The sequence below is a fragment of the Zosterops lateralis genome, assembly GCF_965231275.1.
Source record: "Zosterops lateralis genome assembly, chromosome: 1".
NCBI lineage: Eukaryota > Metazoa > Chordata > Aves > Passeriformes > Zosteropidae > Zosterops > Zosterops lateralis.
In genome coordinates, this window is record NC_139762.1 from 83,361,170 (window position 1) to 83,385,181 (window position 24,012).

The window sequence follows — 24,012 nt, forward strand, 5'->3', positions numbered from 1 at the left end:
AGTTGATCTGCAATTTTCATACAATTGGTATCCACAGCCCCCTACGGATGCATGTATTTAGTACTTGGCAGCTTCTACACCTCTGAGAGACACATGCAACAGAAGGTGGATGATAATAAGCAGATCTCTTACAATTTCTTAAAAACCCCACAGTGTCCTCTACAGTGATGCTACAGCTGACTGACACCCTCCGTTCCCAATATCAGTTCCAATTCTAAGCAATCTTTCCCCTCCTGATTTCATGAAAGCTCCATATGGATGGGAAGTTTAGCACAAGAAACAAAAAGACAATATAAAAAAACATTTGCAAACCCTATGCTTTCACACTGTTCTCCAGATCAGAGAAGGCTGTCAGACAGAATTATAAAAATATCAAGACTGCTTCAGTTGAACTTTAGAAGCTTAGAGGGTTTTTTTTGTTCATTTCAAGTGAAAGCAGAAGACACAAACACAACTTTGCTTGTCCTGGAGGCAATCACCATCTCCAGAGTAGCCACAGTCTGAATTAAAAATTACAAGCCTGAACCCCAAAACTTCATGCACTCCTGTAAGTCTCCTTATGGGCCTCTGTACTCATTTCCTTTATTGCATTTTAATGTTCTTCAGCTTAAGTGAAATTCCCTATTTTTCGTACTGCAACTACGGTTGCTGGCCTGCAAAATGTCACATCAGTGCATGTGCAGCTTGCAAAATGCTAAATGGACCGTGCCATGGAGAGAAGGGCAAGAAACAGAGATGCTGGTTGGTAAAAGAGCATGAAATTGAGACAGGCATCTATGCTCTTTGAGTGCACTGAAACACCACACAGAGAAATCAACAGTGAACTTGTAACTGCTCCAGTATTCTCCAGGTAATTTTTAAACCCCACACGCATCTACTCCCATTTCTGCCAGTAAGGCTGTGATGGATAACACCAAGTAGACATACATTAATTACAGGTGCTGCAGAGAACTCTCTTTATTATTTCACACCTCTCTTCTAAAGGTTCATGGTTGGACTCCAGATATGTTCTCAAAACACACCTGATAGATTTCTTGAAATAGAAGACAAACTAAATTGAACAAAATTAATGTTGCTAGGTAACAACTATAGGAATAAGCTACATAGGAAAGGTGCTCATAAAAACCCAAGGCTTCAATGAGTAACGAGAACAATTGGCTACAGGTGCCCTGCAGCAGGAAGAAATGAAGTTGCACTTCATCCACTTGGATTAGTGGATAAAATGAGTTTTAGGAATTCTGGAAGGTTACATTTAGGAAGGTTAAAAAAATGAAAAATTCAGTTCTCATCTACTTCACACTTAAAGCTTGACATACTAAAGAGCAAAGATGATGAAAGCTAGGCATTTGGGGAAAGGGAGGGGGACTGGGAGGGTTTATTTGTTAATTATGGGGACGAACTAAGGCAAAACATGTCTCTGATGGAGATTTTAATGGTTTTGCCCTTTGATGGTGCTGCAGTTATTTACAGACAACATTCAGAAGCACCTCCCACTGTACATGCTCCCATTTCTAACCCAAGGACTGCAGAGTCAGGTTGGTCCTTTTGTGGAGTGGATGGATATTGGTTGTCTAAACAGACGATTGCTGCAGGTGGGTATCACCACCACCACTGCTGAACTCTTGCTTGACTCTACTGCACACACAAGTGTTGAAGCACCAGTATGAGAGAGGGGCTTGAAATCCAAGGAAACCACCTAGAATTCTGATTACACACATTCCAACTATAAGAGATAAGATTAAAATATGTATGTCATGGCCAATCCCTTTTCCAGACTCACACAGTCCATTTAGAAAACAGAATTCCTGATACCCATTTTGTCAAAGGAAATTTGCAGCTTCAGGGAATAAAAAAATTTAAAAAGAGAGAAGAAAGTATATCCTCCTTCCTAAAAAAAGCATCAGGTCAAAGTTTGAACCCAAAGTCAAACAGGACACCAGCTGATACTGTGTTCCTGCACACTGGGACTGCCCATCTCCTGTTGGGTGAGCACACCCTTGTCCAGCTATCACTGATGATAGCAATCAGGCAGTCACTCAGTCAGTCATCACTGATGACAGCAATCAGTCAATCAACCTTTTGAAAAGGTTTCAAAACCCTCTTCACAAGCCAATGCCTGCACAGCCACTGCTATATAGTAACTACTGAGTAAACATATCACTTAAAGCAGAATACCAGATTAAGTAGACCTCTGGGAAACCGCAATTCTTGAGCAGATTACAAAATCCAGAGAAAAGATTAATTTTCAAGTAACTGGTAACATCTGCAGTTTTTTTCCATGAACATGAGGTTCAGTGGTTTTCCTGTACCATTTTCTCATGTCACTTGCTTATAAATCATTGATTTAAGAAAAAGACTGATAAAAAGACTGACTGACTTTAAAAAGAAAGCATTTCTTTGTTTGGGTTTATCAAGACAAGGAAAACCCAAACCAGCCTCAGTTACCCAGATAGAAGCAGCACCATGGAAGGCAGAATGGGATATTCCTTTAGAGGCCAAGCCTGGGGTCAGAATAGACTAGTCCTCAAAAAAACCCTCAAGGACAGAGCAGCTACATTGGTAAAGGATGCGACACATCACAGGGTGCACAGGCCAAATGGATTTTCCTGGCCCAAAAGGAGACAGGAACAGAAGGAAAGCTGAAGTGTAAGCCACAACTTTGTGAGGAGTAGTCATGAACCTATAGCCTTGTTGTGGCCCACCCTTAACTCAGGACAAAAAAAAAAGAGTGAACGTGAGACACAGACAGATCAACTGACCCCAGGGATTCTCCATTCAAGTCTTGCCTTCCTGGTGAGGTTAACTGGGTGCCTCATTATTGATGCATCACCTCAACAGCAAAAGTGAGAAAGTATATCCCAAAATTATGATCATAGAAAGACTGTCACTTATCCTTCAAGAGGACATGGGTGTAGGAACACCTGGGCAGCAGAAGGGCTCCTGGCCTGTGCAGCCCATACAAACCAATCAGAAAATCCACTGGAACTTTTCAGACAGGCAGGCAAATCCATGTTATCCTACCGAGCTATTAAGGAACTTACGAATCAGAGCTCAAGAAGCACAGCACTGGGTGGCAATGAAGAGGTGAATTGAAATACTGTCAGCTGACCACAGGGTAAATTCTTGACTGCATATTATATTAGACAGTCATATTTAATGAGAGAATGGCTTTAAGAAGATATGTTTTATCAGTGAGAGCTGCAATTTGACACAGAAAAGATCAGGTTTAGTTGCATTTTTATTGAGATTACCTAGTCCTACATCAGAAACAGAATAAAAAGCTTTAAAATACCTAATAATTAAATATTTTTCTTATGTTTACCTGAAAAAATATTTTTCCCAATTTATTCTACCATTTCCTATATATAGATTTCTATTCATAGCACTTCTCTGAAGTTTTACTTGGATGTTTTATTCTTATTGCCCATGTCAAAGAAAAAAAAGAAAGTGAGAGTGCAAATCAAATATAGATAAATAACATTACTACACAATTTACAGTTCAAAAGGAAGTTAAAAATTCAGACAGATGAGAAGACCTACATGTGTCTTGCAAATCTAAAGCTATTAAAGGCAAAGTTGAAAACAGTCGAAGCATCTATTGCTTTTCTTTCAGGACCTTGTGTTCTCCCTCCCTGATTAAACACCGTAATACCCAGCTGAGGAATCCCAGCTGAACAATCCTTACAAATCAATATAAGAACCAGTATATAAGATTAGTCTCTCCCATCCTGCCAAGAAAGCCCAAGCTTCATCCCTGCTCCGGGAAACATCATGCATTACCTCCTAACGTGCTGCCTTGGCTCCAGCCAAAGCCTGCAATGCCCTGCCTGCTCCAGCACCAGCACCTGCTCCATCTCAGCATCATCCCACTGCTTGGAGAAGTTCCTGCCTGGCAGCCAGCAAGCCCAAGGCTTCTTGCCTAGGGGGTTTCGTTTCAAATCCACTCCACAACAACTTCAACAAAGCTTTCAAGTAAAGAGTGGTTGGATTAACCCAGAGAGTCCATTAGCATTTCTCTTCAGGAAGTGACAGGTCTTCAGAGCTCGTGCTGAAGCATTATTATTATTATTATTATTGTTATTAAATTAGGTGTGTCCCTCATCACCTGATACCTGAGCTAACCTTTACTCCTACTAAGGTTAAACCATGAGTTTTAAATTTTGCTTCAAACAGGTTTGCTGCTGCTTTAGAAAGAATGTTTGAGGACATAATATAAGTTCCAAAAGTTGCACACGGCAATTAATGAATCAGCTGTTCTTCCAAGTTAATTAAATATTGCATTTTCAGCATATAATAGTTACCTAGCTATGACTGATGGACTTACAATGCAGACAACTGGAATATTTCATATTTAAGGTACTTTTTGTCCAACTTAACAGAACCAAAGTCATATGAAAAAGTAAAACGTTTAAGTGCCAGGGTAATTTTGGTTTCTTTTTATCAGTTGCTTTAACAGTTTAATATTAACTGCGATTGTCATTTTGGTAAAATATCTACAAGAGACTTAACTGGGGGAGAGTTGTTTGTAATTGCAACACTGCATTAAAAAAGCCTCCTTTAAGAGCCTGCTGGGGATTAAAATAAATTTACTTGTAGAACATTAAAAAATGCCTCTGACTTGACTTTTAAACCCAGTACCCAACAAATAATGATGAGCAAGCCTAACTACCGTAGCTCCACTTCAGAGATGAAGGGAGCTGCCATTCAGATGCCCTCTTACAGCGCAGGTAGCACCTCAATAAAAGCTTTCCCTACATTTCTTTGCCCTACTAAAGGAGCAGTGTTTTGGGGCACACATTTAATTTCATCTGCACACAGATATGCTGTCCCCCAATCAGCTGTCTATTTTACGGTCTCCTTTCAGGCAAGCCAAGCAGCTGCTTCCAAAAAATCACAGTCTTTTGGGGTGCAGAATAAGGAGATCTCCTCCCTTGGCCTTGGCAGCAAAGGGTGGATAATTTGTGAGGAATTACTTCTGTAACGAAGTGTGAACCTCCACTGCACGAGAAGGGAACGGCACAGTCCTGCCGCACGGATCCCCAGATGGCAAAGCATATTGCTGCAGTCTCATCCCAAATGGCGGTGTGGAGCCACCGCTGAAGGTGTCTGTGCCCCACTCCGCTCAGGAGGAAACAGTCATCTATAAAAGCTCTGCCATGCCTCCCTCTGTCGTGACTGCACTGATTCCAAGAACTCCCGTTAGTCAACCTGTTTTGGGTTTTTTTAACATAAATTAACAACTAAAAGAACCCCAACCCCAATCAAAGGATTACATCACCAACAACAACCCTGAGACCAGCAACAATACAAAGGAACAAGTAATCTACACTTACCATTCAAAACTTCATTGAAAATCAGTAACATCAGCCTAACTTTATTTAAGCCTAAGAAAACCATGTGTTTATGTTTCTCCTGAACTCACCAAATCGAGTTTCCTTTCTTTTCATCTAGGCAAAGCCTGGTCCTTCATGATTTATATCCCACGGGTAAGCTGCACTGGTGAAAATCAGTCAAGATCAGGCTCACCACCCAGAGGCAAAATCTGCAGGTGTGCTATACAGAAGACTCATCACAGCTCAGCATGAGTCAAAACAAACTTGTCCATTATGCCTGTTTTCCTTGTGAGATGCACATGCCTGATTTCACAAGGTGTGTGCGTTCCCACTTCAGGTACACAGGGCATACCCTGCGATTTTGTGAAATCAGCCTGCCACTCTTCCCCATCTAGATGGTGTTCATGGAGCCAAATCCCTTGCCTAGACTCACCTCCTTGCACACCCACAGAACAAGGCTGGAAGCAGAACACAAGATATTTTCCCTTAAGGGTACTCTGTTAACAGACCATCATTTCTCATGAGGCCCCACATGACAAGGATGCCACTGGCACACTCAAACGAGCTTGCAGGGCACCGATGTCCTGCACTGCACTGCTTTAACTCACCCCACCACTCCTCTTGGGAGAGATGCCCCAAAAACCTGTGGACACAGGGTCAGTGTTCTCAAGAGGTGAGACAAACTGCTCACCTCGCTCTGTTTCACATCTGAAATACAGCCCAGAAAAGCAGAGAAGACTGGCTTGCTCTGCAAAAGCACACCCACGTATTTACAGACCTAGAAAGGCTTAGACCTAGAAAGAGGCAATGCGTCAACAGGACAGAGCTCAAGGTAGGCCAGAAGTGTTGCTGTAAAGCCCGAAGGCTCTGAAGGACTTCTTCTCTGTGTCTTTTTAACAAAGTCAGCACCTCCAGGTTAGCCATCATCAGAATAATAGCCACGGGTGTCCCAGCAGCAAGTCCTTCCCAGCTTTGGTTCTCCGACAAATGACTCATCAGTGATGCACCCTAGCCTTAGAGGTGACCTGTATTTGGACTTTAGTATAGTCCACATTCTCCCCCTGATGTGTATTTCTTTTCTACTTAGGCTCTAAAATTCACTGTTATCTTTCTGAAGATATTATAGTTACATACAATATTCTGAAGAAGATTTATGGCTATTTTGGAGCCTAGAAGCTACCTAACTGAAGACCCAATTGTCTTTGAGTTGCAGACCTTGCAACTTAAAAACCTACCATCTACAGTACTTCAGATTTCAGATGGACTTGGAACACTCTCCTATGCCTGAGCTCTCCAAGATTTTTCAACCACTTAAGGACAAACCACAAAAACATACACAAAAAGAGTAATTCCCTTTTGCCCTTGAACAGCAGCAAGCTCACAAATTAATTGCAAAGATAAAAAAAAAATTAGCAGCCCCAACAAAGCCTTATTTTAAATATAAACTTACTACCATCCTAGCTTATAAAAATTTAGAAGTGCATGTACATGTAAATTCTCAAGCAAGGTATGATAATTAGGAGGGTTAACGAGGCACAGCCAGCTCAAGACGCTCCTGCGCAGTTACAGATCCACTCAGACAGTGGTGCTGTAACACACCCAAACATCACACTGCTCCTAACCTCATCTTGGACATGGCACAAACTGCCTGCAATCTTGATTTGGACAGAAAGACTTAAATATTGTTACTGCAATCCTAACGCCATTAATGAAATTACATACTAATTGCTTTGGTCAGTAGCACCTTATATACTTTAATTACTTAAGCAGCTGCTTGCTGCTAAGAACTCCAAATTTAGCTACATCTCATGCTATATTTTGAAAGGTTTTTTTTGTTTAGCTGGTTTGCCCCATCTAACTGGCTTTTTTTTTAGCTGAAAGTGCAACTAGCTTGACAGAATCTTGTCCTTTTTAATAGGCACAAAGACTTAGAAAACGTAACAAATTCAGATTGATCTTCCCCTTGAAGCTTCTTGGCTTTAAGAGAAGTGCTGCAACCTTTTTCAACCTCAATGCAAGAATGTCAGCTCCTTTGATGCATTTCTCAAGTATCCTCACATGACACAGCTTGCTGAAGTGCTGTCATGAACCACTTGCGGCATAATGTTTACATAAAGAAATAAGTACTGTGCTGCTTATCACAGTCAGGTAAGCTGAAAGACAGTGATGACTGAAGCTTACTGTTACAATGGTGCACTGTGGTAAAAGATTTAGCGCAGAACTGACATCAAATTACTAGGGAGTTGTTTTTCTGCAGATGTTGCTTATTTTATTAAGCTATGAAATTTGAGGGGTTTTCTCCCCTCCTCTTAAAGCAAGTCTCGATCTTGCTATATCTGCTTTATAGACAAAGTAAGAAATCAGAGTTACAGAAATGTACTATTCCAGTTCATTTTGGGACAGCCTTAACATCACAAGTTTGTTGTTTTTTTTTTTTTCAAAGCTACAGGCACCATAAATAATGCAAGACTACAATATTATCTTTTTATATTTTACTTCCCTTTAAAACATTCAAAAGCATTTTCTTTGGTATGACAACATACTTTCACTGATGTTCCTCAATCTTTTCTTAGATGGACCTGAAGATCATCTGACTAGAAAAAGAAACAAACCAACAAGTACAGACTTTGTTTCCCTGTTTGACAAATTTACAACTTAAAGCACAAGCCAAGGCAGCTGCAGTATAACAATGCAGAATGTATAGTCACCTAAAAGTATTTTTAATCTTTAGTAGTGAAAAATAAATGAAAGTTATTTCTCTTTTCTGACGTGTTTACGCATCTAAACACACTTAACTCTAACCATAAAATGAATAAAACACCAACATATGGTCTCAGAACAGGAAAGACCTGCACTAAGAGCTTCTGCATCACATAAAGCACTAGAAACCACTTCAAAGTTTCCTCCATCTCCAAAAGTCCTCCAAAGTAGACACTTCATATGGTCTTCCTTTCAACTTGCAGTGAACTAATTTTTGAGAGTTATCTTGCTGAAGAGGAACACCTTGTTTTATACTTGACTCAAATGGATTTCAGATTCTTACTGTCTTCCTCTTTCACCACAGTAGGGTATCAATTCATTGAGAGCTACTTATGTTCTTTTCTACCCTATTAGCCTCTCTAGTGTCCAGTCTGTCAACAACATCTCCCTGTTCTGCTCTCATTAGTGATTCTGTCTGTTGGCCCCTCGAAACTGAGGCTGCACTAGAAGATTCTGTCTTCCCACATGCTTTCAATAAAATGCATTTTGTATAGGTCTGCACATTTGCCTGAAATTCACGGAAAGGTTGCAATCAACCAGCTTAATAGAAATGACTCCACATTTCTACTATTTTTCCTGTTAAAATATCTGTATTTCAAGCCCAGTATAAGTGTCTAAGAATGCTTTTATTGCTGCATTTCATTTCACTTGTCGAACCAGAATAAACTTCCTTCAGAGAAAGTGGTTTTTTGCTATTACAAGTACATTAGGAAGAGTGCCAGCACAGCTGTACCATCAAACCCCTGGGAGACACCAGACCCCAGGGAATGCAAATGTCTGAGAACATCTCTTTTCAGGGGAAAGTCATCAGCACGAAGATCACCAAGTCTTCTTGCCCAAACACCCTGGCTGTAAGAAAGGAGGCATTCACCCCAGCCATGCCTTCAGCAAATTTCTCTGATCGTCTCACTTTGCCTTGGAGCCAACAATCTGACAGATTCATCTCTAAACTTGCTCTTCAGAAAGAGGTCTCTCTGTTTTGTATTTCACCAGCATAACACAGCAGGAGACATGTATCCTGGCCCCAAAATCTCTGCACTATTGCCATAAGGAGGAAGGGTTGAGAGGGTTTTTTGTTTTGCTTTGTTTAGTAGTTTTCTTAAACAGAAAGTTTATAGAGATACACAATGGTAGAAAGATATTACCACAAACATAAATACTGTATTAGTAGACATTTTGGCTCCTACAATAATGAAAACAAATTAAATCTCTTTCAACAGTTTCATTTCAGCAACATACTAAAACCATCTTAAAGAAACTCCATGGCTTTTCACTTATGCCTCAAGTGTTTTCAACTTATCTCTTTATCCCACATTTAATGCCTTTTTTTTTTTTTTTTTTTTTTTTTTTCTGTAGTAAATGTCATCTGGCAAGTCTGGTCACTACTCCCCACTTTAATTTCAACCCCTACATGCACAAAGCTTCAAGTACCCTTCAGCTTAATTTACTGACCTCCTCCCTACTGTGAGTCAAGACTTATGCACCATCAATCAAAGCACATTTATGGTACTTAGAAGCTGCATCATCTCTCATCACTTCCATGTCAAAGGCTGCATACAAACAAGTCAATTTACAGAAATGTTACCCGTCATATCAAAGTAATACCCTATGGTTTACCCAATGCATAAGGACACAGTCTCACATACGTTCTCATTTCAGTCTTGACTTCATCTCTGCAGAACTGGCTCTCAATACCATGAACACAGCTAAAGAGAGACTTCATCTTCAAAAGGACCATGCACACTACCTAAGCAGATCTCAACCACATATTTGACAGAAGTTGTGCAATACCAACATCCTCATTTTGCTGATGGGGAAAATGTAGGCAGACATCTACAGCTATTTGTTTAATTCCATGTAGAAGCTGATTCATTAAACGAGTGCTTCTAACCCTTCGCCCTGCTCCACACAGGCATGGTGGTCAACCCCACAAGTGTTTCCCAGCTTCTAAATGGACAGGACTGTGGGCTTGTGGAGAGCCCATAGCTGCTCCTGCATGGTCATGTAAAGAAACATACACTTGTCATCATCCTGCCATGATTTCTGCAGCACAGCTTGTGGATGCCTGAGTCATAGATGGTTAGCTACCACCACATGGGAGCCAGGTCTGCTGGTGCCATCATTACCTGCTACAGTTCGCAACCACTCGTTCTCATCTGTGCCTAAGAGTCCATGCAACCCCACAGCACAGGCTAAGGTTCATTTGTTACTCCATGCAACTCCCAAAAGGAGTGAAAAATAACCATCCCCCCAACAAGGACCCTGCTACCTATAAAGCTGCCAGCCAGCCCAAGGTCAGCCACATGCTTTCAGCAAGGACTGGCTGTAAATACAGGCAGGATACTCTGCAGAGATGCAGGCCTTACAGAAAGAATCAGAAAGTTCCTGTAATCAAAGCCTGTGCCATTTTACACTCTTCTTGGAATCTGAAGTCTGACTTCATTCATGAATCTTAAATCATTTTTTAAACATAGAAAATCATGTTGATACTTAAATAAACATAACTCTGCCACTAAGAAAGCCTACTTTCACATTCACCCAAAACCACAGAAATTTATTAGCCAAATATTTTTAGTGACTTTTTTTTTTTTTTTTTTTTTTTTTTTGATACACCACAGTGTATGCTCTTTTTGGAATAATTAAGTTAAAGTATACTTGCTGATACAGACCATGAGTGCATTCCAGTGTAATTTTTTTGTCTCAACTAAAAGAGATACATTCCCATGCTGGAAAAATCTTAAAATCTGCAGTCCTTGACTTCCCAGTCATCTGGCAGAACCAGTCTTTATTTTATATACAAATTATAAAAGACATTTCTAAGGAAGATCATGTTTAAGTTATAGCTTGAACTGGGTATTTTCCTCTCAGCTATACAATGTGTTATGCCTTTATGTGACAATCACACTTTTCTAGTACTTAAGCTCCTGAAAATTGTTTTAATGTGCAGAAAAGGATACTAAAACCTTACACTAATTCTATACTTGTTCAGACTGCTTAACCTAAATTTGGTATAATACTGTCGGCCAACTTTTAAAATCCATTTAATTTTTAAGCACAAGGACAACTTTTGTTTAACATTTATAGTTCTTCCTCTAATTAAGACCAACTAACAAGTGAAAAGGAGGAGCACAAAGTAGTTGAATCAAGGAATCCTAAAGCACCAGAATCCTTTGCCTAGAGAACTGCAGTATCAGAAATGTGCCCCATTTCACTATTGCAAAGAAGCCCTACCCCATCCTCGTTCTATTTTTCACCTCTAGAAATGCTATAGAGCTAGACATTGCTTGGTTGATTTTTTATTTGATAATTTTTATTTTTTTAGATGACAAGAAAAATGAATTTCTGTACTAATTGCTGAGATGATAAAAGTGCTGCTTTAAAATTTAAACTCATAAAAAAAGTAAACTAACGTATACTTTTCTTCACCTGAGGCACTGGAAAGAAGAGACAGAAACCAAAGGTTAGGACACTTATTAGGACAAACAATGGAAGGAAACTAAGAACTGTACTGCCTGTTCTTCACCCTGTCACTACTTTGACATAGACCAAAAATATAACTTTGAAGGTCAGGAGAAAACGAAAATCCAAAACTCAAATACATGTCTCTCTGAGAATTGTTGCAGACAAGAGGTCTGCAATGTGTCAGCTATTAAAAATTACCTGCATCACAAGAGGGATCAAAGGTGCATGGCTGGTCAGAGACAGAACAAAAATGAGTTCAATGTGCTTCGAAGAGGGATAGGAGTAAATCAGGACTTTATCTGGTTAAATGGATTATATCTGATTCCCAAATTGTTAAATGTTCAGGTGAAGTAAGGCTGTTAAAAAGTTTCTTGCAAAGATGAAGTCTGACCAATATCAATTCAAGGAGCAGTTTCTGACGTTACATCTGCCCCTACTTCACAACACTACTGCTACCACACTCTTTGAAATCAGTTTCATAGAAAATGGGGTCCATTTTCCCCCATTGCCTTCAGAAAGCACAGAAACACAGTTAACACTGTTCTCTTGAAAAATTGGCCTGCTTTTACCAAAGCAGAGAGATTTATAAAATAAAATAGCCTCCCCTCAACAGTCACAGTGATTTCAAACATTCCATGTGCTGCAGATAAATGGCAATCAGTTTCTGACAGATGATACTCTTAAAAGTCTGAATAAGCAGAATAGATTTATTTCAGACTTGAAAACAGAGTCATGAAACCAGATTAAAGCCCTAGAGCTTTCCATGTAATCAGATACTGAAAGTCAGTTCTCCCTCCATTAAAGCTGACCTTGCATAGTGACATTGTACTTTTATCTCAAAAATTATAGATACTTCTTAAAAGATTATTTTCAAAATATATAACAGTATAGCTGCAGTGAGTGTGGATTGTTTCCATCTCTAAATATAACCTTCCCCTTTATATATCAATTACCTTTGAAACTTAGAATTTGATTTTGGTTAAGGTGTCAGAATTCAAAGTTAATATTCTGATGTGGCAGAGACACTGTTTTTACTGAACAACTGTCATTGTTACAGCATGACTAAAAGCCAGGCTACATAATAAATCAACTTTCTTAGCTGGAAAGCTCATTAGTACTGAGACTATTTTAAGTGCCCACAGCCATGTTTTGACATTTGGCTATAACACCTTCACTGAAAGGTTCAAAAGATTCTTACATAAAGCTAAATACACTTAAAACATTCCCCATAACAGAGAATATGCAAAATCCAAGACCATGAAGGAAGAGGGTGCAGTAACACAGGCAAGAATTCAACTCAGCCACGTTAAAGATCACCCAGAAGCTATCAAAAGAGCCTGTGTTGATACTATTAATTTCCATTCTTTTGTTCTAACATGTTGACAGTAGAAATTTAGTCAGATTCCAAAAGAAAACATAAAGGCAATACAGTTATGCCGGAGAACATAAGAGCTCATCCCATGATTTTACAGTTAATTTTCATTGATTAAATTAGAAGAGGATATTTCAGATCACTAAGCTCAATTTTGGACCACTAACGCCCATGGAAGAAATAAGCTGCCCAGGAGGCAGAGGAAGACCTAAGACCAGAAGTGCCCCAATAGTTTTTGGACAGTATAAATAACTATATAAAATGATTTTTAAAATAGTGAAATCTATCACATTTGACTGCTTTAGCAATGGAATGGTGCAATTTGCTAAGCAAATATACTTACAGAGGAGGGAGTGCACCACCCATAGGATAACAGACTTTTTTCCCTCATGACAGGCATGAGATAAACACAAGAAATGAGCTCAGCTCTGATACCTGGGAGAAACCTCATCACGAGGTGGATACTGAACCACTGGTTTCCCTGGGATATCTGAATTTGCCCAGGCACACCATTTCAAACAGATGTGTCAGACCCATGAGCTCAAGCCCGAGAAACAGAACGCCTGGAACAACATCGTTCCCATGAAGGGCTTGCAGGCTGTCCCTCCAAGAGCCCTCATGGTGCTCTCCCTATTTTCTGAAGGGACCTGTAACGAAGCAAGTCAAGCTCATCACCCAGATGCCCAATTTATTCCTTCCCCTCCCAAAGCCTTAGACAAGAATTTAACAATAACAAGAAAGGAGCTTCTAATTGCCCTGAATTCATGCTTTGTAAATTTACTCCTCTCTGTGCCATGGTAACTGCAGATACAAATCTTGAAAGAGAAGGTGGAGGAACACCCATCTGCAGTATAAAAAAAAATCCCAAACTATTATTTCAGATGTCATACACCCATAGAACTTCAGTCCCTGAGGGATGAGTATGGTGCATCATGGTCTATCTTGAGCAAAGAATCCAATTTCCCAGCCCAGCCCCACTTGCTCTTCTGATGCAACTGCTCTGCCCAGCTCTCCCTTCCAACACAGTAAGAAGGTCATTGCAAACCTGGTAGTAACTTCACCACTCTTCCATAGGCCACAGGAAAAAAAAAAAAAAAAAAAAAAAGGGCTTTAAATTAATTTAATATTGTAGCACTTCTTGGTTTAAGCTTATTTTTCTATGTCTCACCTTGTAAAACTTCCAATGAACAAAGGCCCCAAGGCAAACCCTATACAAACAAGACAGTGGGCTCCTTCCCTGCACTGAATCCACTGAATCCTACCGTGTCAGAGAAATTCAACAGATTGATACATGGAATCCTGAGATAATAAACAAGCTTAAAATACCATGCTTGTCAACGATGAAATATTACAATGGTTTTTTAATTCATATCTTGTGGCTTCAGAGGAACACAATTAATTTTAAATATGTCTAAAACTAATGATTTGCAAGCTGATACTAAAAGGTTGATACATAAAAAATAAAATAAAAAATAAATTAAAAAAAAATACAATAAAAATGAAAACTAAATCCATCAGTTACCTACAAATGTTTTTCTTTGACTATGCTACAGTTTAAATAATTTTTGGTCTGTTTCTTCTCATTTCACTGTTTTCACTTAATCTTCATTATATTATGTACAGAGTCTTCCAGCTAAACTCGATTAGTTCAGTTCATCTGTCTCTTGTAGCTCGCTGCAGATCTCTGAAACAATCTGCACTAAACACCAATCTATTGTCTTCTCTTTTCATATTTTTTTTTTCAGAGTTCTGTCAGCCCAAGGGTTTGGAAACTAATCTAATGAGGGAAGTTAAACTTCCACACAGCTATTATGGTGCCCTCCTAGTAGCCATGCTAACAAGATTCATCACCAAATATAAATGGAAGCATTCTCCAAAAGAAGACAAAGGTACTGTAATGAGCTAGGCAGGAAGCAGGGCCTCCGCTCTCCGTGTAAGATTAGTCAGTGTAAATCATTTTGGCACTAATGGTGGCTTTTTTCTAAGGCTGGACAATGACAACAACATTTAATACAAAGCACGAGAATTCATGAATGTCTGGCAGTATTGTCTTCGAAATACAAACAATGTTTGTTTTTCATTCTACACTTTCAATTCAGTACCAGCTGGATTCTGCAGAAAACATGGGTTAGTTCTGATACAGCAGATAACCAACTCACCCCAGTCAGATCCCACAACTGAGGCATTTCAGAAGCAGCACCGAGTGTTACTAAACACACTCCTCCTTAGCTACAGAATGAATAACAACATCGCCTCAACCTCCCTTGTCTACCCCGAGGCAAACACAGAAGAAAATATATTAAAAGCAAGTAATAACAACAGTGGTGGAGAAAAAGAGTCCTACACAGTATTATTTCTCTGGGCTAAATCTTAGGCATTGTAATACTTCACCTACACCCATGCTCATTCAAAAGTCTGCCTGTATTTACACAGGCTTATATTTTTTGGACACAGGACTGTTCTAGTGTGTGCTAGAACGGAAGTTTCCACCATGCTGGCATTTACTGTCTCTATAAAAATGAATGTATAAGTGACTAGCCAGCAAGGTAGAGGACAGGATCCACCTCAAGGGTCAACAGCAGTATGATGCAACTTTTGGCAGATGCCTTGGATCCCTCTGGTTTCACTGGGAACCAAGTAGTCTGTACCCACAGGCAGGAAATCTGATGTCCACCACATCTACAACCAAAGCATATTCAAGACTTCCTGCCATCATCAACAAAGAAAGACCAAAGGCTGTTGAGAAAGGACAGCTGTTGGCTAAAACAACCTTATCACCATTTCCTCTCTGCTGCTGGAGCCACCTGGCTGTGGAGCCAGAGGTACCTTAAGGTTCAGCTCAGCTCTGTCTGCAAACTGCAAACAAGAACTGAGAACACCTTGGGAAAAGAAGACTTCTGGTGAATGCACTAATAAAAAGAAGATAAATCTTTCATCACAGACCCACTGCAAAACACATTTGTACAGAAACTGACAATCATCCCACGAGTACGTCCATACAGAAAGTGCCAGCACTGCATGTCTAATACTTCCACTAAAAGGCAAGGTGACAGAATGTACCTTATTTATGCCTGGCTTTAAAAATTCTGAATAAGAAGTGGCTACACAATCTCAAATACTACATGTCAAGTACCAATAAAAAACATTGCTCATAAACTTCACATCTGGGACTGGAGTTGGCAGTATTTGCTGCCTGCTAGAAAAACAAACAGAAAAAATGAGCTCCAAAATATGCATCAACAAAGAAAATCCCAGAAATACAGAGCAAGAAGAGAAACAGCAGTGGCATGGTGGGCAGAAGTCCACCTGAAGTCCAAGAGTCAACAAATTCTGTTGGGCTTAGAGTTTTCTGCAGCATAGTGCATTTTGCCATCATAATTCATATAGCAAAGCTCTTCCACAGTAGCACAGGGAAATCTGTAAGATGCCTTTGTCTTGCTACTGAGACACATTCAAGATTATATTTGGTGGCATTGCACAGCAGCATCACAGAGCAGCCAAGAGGAACAGAGGCTGCACTGCCAGGGTACTTGGGGGAGAGAGGAGAAGCAGCAGCAGAAGGGACAAGGGAGAGCAAACGCGGGAGCCCATCACCGCTATGGAAGGCTCTAAATGGCATCCTGTGTGAATGGGAGGGCTGGAAGTAAAATCACTACCATTGGTCCCCAGCTCTGCTTCTCACTATTGGACAGAGTACAAGTACTCTTGTACTTGGCTACACACTACAGAAAACTTGTCATCGCAAAATTTTAAAGATTTGTGACTGCTGAATCTTTTGCCAAGTAAAAAGAACAATACCTGTTGCTGCCTCCTAAGCATGCTCTCACTTCCTCTTGGTGTTTCTGAAGATGGTAAATAATTGTTTTGCTTGTATCTTCATCTCCTGCCTTTTCCTCTTCAGAAAAGCTACATAGTTTAGACACATTTTTCTTCTTCAAGCCTAAAGGCTTTACTACAACTTCTGGAAGGACTGTTCCAGAAATACTTAGAATTGCTGGTTATTAAATGTCAAATCCTGGCTGGCTGTTCTTAACTTTCTCTAACTTTTAATAGGTATCTGAAGCGTATCTGTTCCTCTGCATTAGTGGATACTAATATCGTTCAGCAAGACAGCTTGCTCTTTCCTATTACATTTGATTTGTGAAGTATCCTATGGGAATATAGGAAAGACATCATAGTTCACACTCCTCGCATTTAGTACCTTTACAAAACTTGCCCAATTAGCAGAATCATTGAAAAGTGATAAACTAAATAATGGCTTAGATATAAAAATACTTATTGTTAAAGTAAGCAAGTTTATTGGCATATCGACACAAAAGCAGTTATTAAACTATTTCTAGGAAAAAATACTATTCCATCTGCACTCAATTTTGCACATTAGTTTCACGTGAAACCTTCCTATTCTAAAGACTCCTCACTTTACAGAACTATCTTCTGCTCCCCAATCTTTACAAGATATTCTTTTGAAAGAAGAAGCTGAAGAGTTATAAAGCATCTGCTTGTGTAAAAACAGTGATTCAGCAGGAAACACGTACTTGAAATACCCTTCACAAGAAAGGGCTTATTCACTCGGGGACAGTTGGCAGGGCTATCTCAGTCTCCACTTGAATGCTCTTTTTCCAGTTTGTGTTAAAGGGATTCAGATGCCTGGGAAGAAGCTAATCACCATTTTTACAGGCTGTGGAAGCAGTCTTGGTTCAGAATTGCAGGTGCTTATACCAAAAGCTCTCCCAGCGAAAAGCAAAGGAGCACAAGTTAATGTTCAACAGAAACTGGCAAATCTGCTGCGCTCACTGAGCAATGTGGTCAGGTGTGAACTGCAAGTGCACACATAAAACAACGTAACAACTATGGCTGCTCAAAGTTCAGCTGCAGCCTCTAACGCACAATACACTAAAGAAAAAAAGGCAGAGAGCATCAAACGGATTATTTTAGCCAATTCTAATCCTTTCACAATTTCTGCTATGCCAATCATAGAAAGCTTTAGGTCTACTAACAGGCATGTGCTTAAGTCAGAAAGTAATGTTGCATATAACTGGAAGCAAAAATTGCCATAGTCTGTTGCAAACATCTTTATCATCAACATAATCAAGGCGTACCACCAAACATTAATTTGCAGTGCTTCTGCAAGTTGCTTCTGGATACAGGTTTACTATTTTAAGCTTTAAACAAGTGTCAGTGCCAGCAACACTTTAATAGAAAGTAATGGATAATTAAGTTTAGTGTAAGAGCAAGAAAAAACAAAGAAAATAGTGGCCACAGCATGTAAAAATCCATTTCATGCTAATAATCTAATCTTTCTGTTTATTATGTGACTAATATGACTGTATGGGAGCGAGTTCAGACCATATCACAACACCATGAGCTGAAGCTCTTCATGTTATATTTTTCTGTGTTCTTTCTATTCATTAATCTGGAATTCTAAAATATACACCAGGTCTAAAAATACCTGTACGTTCAAGTTCTTGGACAAGAATATTTATTTCATATGCTATGAAAACAGCATAGATGCTCCTACTTGGACAGAGCAAACACTCAAGATATGACACAACATTATGCTTATGGCCACTTCCATTTTCAGGAGGGTACCAAAGCAGCAGGTACCTTGCAGAACTCCTACAGCCCAGCTCAGCATTAAAGGCCACCTCTGAGCATTTAGGTTTCAGTTCTTAATCGAGACCACTAACATAACAGCATCAAGATTGATACTGTACCATGCACCTACTGCAGCAACAAAATTAGAACGATTTTAGAAATAGTGGATTTGATTGCTGTCAGTCAGCTGATATAGAAGAACAATTCCAAACAAATTATGAATGCATAAGCAATCTTTACTTCAAAAAGTACTGAAGAAACATTAACAGAGTCTTGCTCGAGAAACAGGCATTAAACTGCCACTACTCCCTGTGCAAACCATTTTCTTTAAAAACAGCTGTTTCCTAAATTAATTTGGACGTTTGTCTCAAAGTGGCTGAGAAAGAGCCACATGTCAGGTGACACTGTATGGATCCTTTTGCAGTACAACAATACTGATAGAGGAAAAAAAGGATCTGAAAAGGAAGTGGGAAAATGTCAGGCTGCAAAGCTGGCGTTCTGCCATCCAAGCACAGTATTATCTATTTCTTCTATAAATGTTTAGACCTCAAAAGCAGCAGACACATGCACTGTAACACATGAACCTGGACCACACAGGATGTGTTCTCCCCACTCCCCAAATCCCTTGATTAAAGGGGGATATTTACAAATAGCTTCAGAAGTCACATGTATGGATCTGTTCTATGATTTGCAGATCCTGATATAGGTGAAAATAATATAACAAACGTTATTAATTCTAAAACACATGAAAAATAGAATTTTTAAAATGTGTTCTAGGCATACAAACATGCCAGTACACACTGCCTGTGCTACCGTAAGTTTTAGACTGGATTACATGGCAACCTGTTGCCTTCTTTTTTCAATTGAAAGTAAAGCTTTAAAAACACCAAAACACTTGGAGCGTGGAAAGGGGAGCAAGTTAAAATACAATCCTCATTACACTCTGGAACTTGTTTGTGCACCTTTAATTGTCTTGATAATCTACAAGTCATGAAACTTGAGTCTTGATGCCCTTGGCAATTTTAAAAAAGCTGAATTTTTAAAGGACAAGTTAAGCATGTCATGTTTGGCAAATATTTTAAGTAATATGCTTGTAACCTTTTTTGTTTCAATAGTCTTGTTCGGTCTGCATTACTATTAGTTGTTGCACTGATGAAACAACATTTGAAGATGACCTTCAAGGACTTGGTTTCAAATTAAACCATCAGGAAGCATGAGGGTAAGAGGGTTCACTGCTTAAAAGAACACTATTATCCATTATTTCAAACCTAAAACAATAAAAGCTGAAGTGAACAGTCTCTATAATAATAGTAACTGTTGTCTTGTAGGTCTCCGAACAGATAGAAATCAGTGAAGACAGAACTTGAAGATTGTTTTTTAGCTTTTTATGAATGATCCTGTTGAATTACAGAAGCTAAACTATTACAACTACATTACAACATCTCGTTCAGGGCTATCTTTTCACAAATGAGCTGATTTCTGTCATGGAGAGCAAGTAAACATGCTTTTTTCTTCTTCTCCTACTGCAGACAGCGAGCCAGAGCCTGTCTTATGGCAGTCAAAGATTTTTTTTAAATGCAACCTTAACATTAAAAATGTTGAATTTAATGTCAGTGCTTCCCTCCTCCTTACTCATAAAAATAGGAGAATATCCCTATCACCCAGGCTAGTAATCCTATCCTGGGCTACAAGGTTTGAGATGCATACAAGTCCTTTGTCACTCACAACTCAAAGGACAGTTGTGACAAAACCCAAATTCTTCAGCTCTCCTTCTCCAACCACCCAGAATATTTTCTTTTTCCCCTATTGAGAAGGAGAAATGGCAACATGGAAGCAAGATCATGCCCGCACACTCCTGAGAAGCCTGGAGTTCCGTGCACTATTCCTTACCTTGGTGGTTCAGAGAGATGCGGTTAGATGGCTCTTGGAAACCTGGTTCCACCAGATCCCGCCGACCATGAGCTGAAGTCTGATCTACATTGTCCTAAAAACAGAAGAGCAGAATATCTGATCAAAACCAGGCATTCTGTACTCCCTGCAAGCTACATTACATGGAGTCAAACCACCAATACAAAACAAAAAATCCCTGTCATGCCTCTGGAAGGAGAAACCAATGTCAGAGAAGGTGGGGGAACAGCTCACAGGGGGACACTAGGCTGTCACATTAATACGTGTGGCATGCATCCAGAATCAATGACTGTGCTGTTGGCTCATCTGTACACCAGTTCCCATTTCAAATGGAGAAACAGTGATGTAAATGCACTTCCTAGTTTAACAAAAGCTTCTTCTTGCATCAAATTATGCGGAGGCTTGGGGCTTTGTTTTCTTTAATTCCAAGTCTGTGGCTTACGGCTTTGTAACTAATTAACTGGACTGAAACAGATTCAGTAGTGAACTACTAAACCTCAAGAGAAATCAGAAGTTCAGTTTAGATAAACATCCATGACTCTGGATGCCAACCTGTTGTTTTTTTTCATACTGGAATTCTCACAAGATCAAGTTTCATGAAGTTTTAACACAAACTGAATTTGGCTGAATCTAAAATACCACGGTTTCTCAAAGATCTTGCCAAAGAAGACAACTAGAAGAAAGCAAGAAAATTGAAATATAAACAAGAAAATAGGAAAAGCAAGATAAGTCACATTTTAGAATTATAAGAAGGAGATTTAGAGCAGGTGTGTGGTTTTACAAAACTGGCACACATTAGCATATACTAAGTTAATATGCAAAGTTGACTGCACTGATACATCACCAAGCATAAACTGCTGCAGTGATATACTACACATGATCCTGCTGTGCCTAAAGTGTGGGCTAAATACACAATGGCATGACCTGCTTTTATGTCAAAACATAGGAATCACCTTCATGGGAAATGACATTGTAATTAAGGCAGAGCAGAAACAAGCACACAGCGAGCGGCAATTCAACTACACGCAACCGTGAGCCCTCAGTCCAGCACTGACAAAATATAAGCTAATGCTCAAAAAAATCATAATGGAAGTAGTGTTTGGAGACTAGAACTGTATACAGTTATATAGTATATGAAATAAAGTATCTCTTCATCAGAGAGACTGTCTCAGCAAATGCTTGAGCTTTGATTCAAGTACTCAAGCGCTGCTCTCAAGTGTCATCACCATCAGGGATCAGTTCAGGAGCCCACAGGCATTTATAAGACAGAAACTGACAATAGTGGTATGACTAAAGAAGGTTTTTATGAGTAAACACTGTATGATAAGATACAAATGGCATCCATCTATCTATGCCAGATACAACTGGGACTACTTAAACTTCTGCCTCCATCCTGGCTATCTCCCCTTATAGCTCTTTACATTCTTCGCACTGATTTTCACAACACTGGATGTTGTTTCATGCACCAGATCTCACTTATCTCATGAGTTTTTGTTATTGCTTCTCAGGAATCAAAAAAAAAACCCAAACCACATCAGACCTTCTTCTATCAGCACAATTGTCTTTGTTCTTACTTTCTTGAAACACAGCAGTATTTGTTAGCTCTTTCACTGGAGCTAACTGACCACTTGCTAGGAACAAGCAACTCACAAGCTCCTGTTTTCATCAAATCCCTTGCAACCACAGGGTATCACATTCTAACATTTATTAGTACTTTTGAAGCACTAGTCATTCTCACTTTGGGACACGACCCAGCCACCACTGATCTGACCCACATCGTCTCCATTTTAAACTTGAGGCAGGAAATTTGGGACTTGCAGAGTAAGAAGGCAACTGCAGAAAGGATATACAAAATTATGAATCTGTTCCCCAGACAGTTCAGTTGTAACTTTCCAAGGTGCCAAAGGCAGCAGCGGGGAGGAGACGCTTATCTAGGAAAAGTTTCAAAGCTGAAGCTGACTGCTCTCAGTACAAAGAGTAAGCATCACAGGCACAGATAACTCAGGAGAACATCCCTCCCTAGCCCAGATCTCTTCCCTGTGCATTTCCCTCCCCAAAATTCAACATGACCAGTTTTTATGGGGTAGCTAAAACCTCACAGATGTAGTTCAGCAGCATTAGTTCCACTTCCCAGGAAGAAGTCACAATGTCTAATGGATGGATGCAGCAACATATTGCTCTTGGATGGGAAGAGCAACAGGGCATCCCAAGAGAAATAAAAGCTGGAACAAGAAAACCAGCTATAAGCTATTTGTGACGTACCTAAATGTGTTTTCAGTTGCCCCAACATGTAAAAGTACCCTCTGGAAGGCAAGATTCATGAAGTATTATGTAGTAACAAAGGTGAAATGGGGCCGAGATGCATGATTTTACAACTGGGTTTCCCACAGCAGTAACACACAAACACTTAACTGAGAGACCTTATTCCAAGGTTTCACCTGGCTCCAGGCCTGTAACTCTTCAATTAAACCAGACTTTTCTTTTCTTTTTAACCAGCAATTGCCAAAAATTCACAGGAATAGGATACGCCCTCTCTGGAATCACCTTACATCTTGTACCAGAAGATGCTGAGAACCACAGGCCTTACTCACAAAGTTAAGCCAAAGCCATGGTAAGGTAGATCAAAGTATTCAGAAGCAGAGGTTACAGTGACTAATGACTGCTGCTGGTGCCCTTATAAAGCTGATGCCTCTGCCTGTTGCGCTCGGTGCAAACGCCTGCCCACAAGATCCAGAGAGTTCTCTTGCAGCTTGAGCAAAACAAGGAGGCAAAGGTTTCCTCCGGACACTGCGGACCAGCAAAACCCAGGTGCTAAAGCAAAGCGACAGGCCGTGCATAAACAAAGCCACACCTGTTAGAGCAATGCAGGCAGTGGAGGGGAAAAGGTAAGGGCGGTGAGGTTTAAAGAGCCAGGGGTAGTTTCACATGACCCTCCAGAATCTGTTTGTGTCCGTTGTGCACAGACAAACGCTGGTACAGGGCCAGCTGCAGTGGAGATCACACGCTGGAACAAGGGTAAAAGAAGAAAGGGGAGGGGGGCAGGAAATAAAGTTATATAATTACTCTGTGCCAGCAGCCTTGTTGTCAGGCCCCAGCTCAGGGGGCAAGGTGGGCACCTGCTCTGGTCCATCACCACCCCCCCGCTGCAGCTGGAAGCGGCCTCCAAGCAAGTCATTTGTTTGCTTCATGGTTTAATCCCCAGCTCTCCCTCCGCTTCCAATAAATGCTCTCAATATGAAATTAAAGCATGTTACTTAACTTACTGTACCATCCAGCTATTGTAGTATTTTTAGAAGCTGGCTGAGCATTAGCCCTCACTGACTTTTTTTTGCATGTGCTGTTTCCTCTGTCAGTCAGCCTCTGCAACCAAGGATGATTTAACCAAGTGGCTAGCAAGACTGCTAGAAGGACCTGAAGCAGGGTCTTTTAAAGCATTAGCATTTCATAAAGTCAAACACACCATCATTACAGGTTAGATTACAGCGTCCTTTTGCAAACCTATGTTGCATGACACAAAATGTGACGTGCTTGCATCGCCTTAAGAGCCAAAGTCCACTCATAGACAGTGTTATCTCTACGTAT

At 40.0% G+C, this 24,012-nt stretch overlaps 1 protein-coding gene across 4 annotated transcripts in view; it reads right to left on the minus strand.

The window, feature by feature from the left end:
- GRB10 (growth factor receptor bound protein 10) overlaps positions 1 to 24,012 on the minus strand; it is a 144,373-nt gene that overhangs the window by 62,329 nt on the left and 58,032 nt on the right. For 3 of the 4 annotated variants that reach the window (XM_083855373.1, XM_083855374.1, XM_083855372.1), the window contains exon 3: positions 20,413 to 20,506. In XM_083855373.1, coding sequence (XP_083711499.1) covers positions 20,413 to 20,506 — 94 coding nt within the window. Of the gene's footprint in view, positions 1 to 20,412; positions 20,507 to 23,693; positions 23,805 to 24,012 lie in introns of those variants that run through there. The other variant, XM_083855375.1, reaches the window with a different exon arrangement.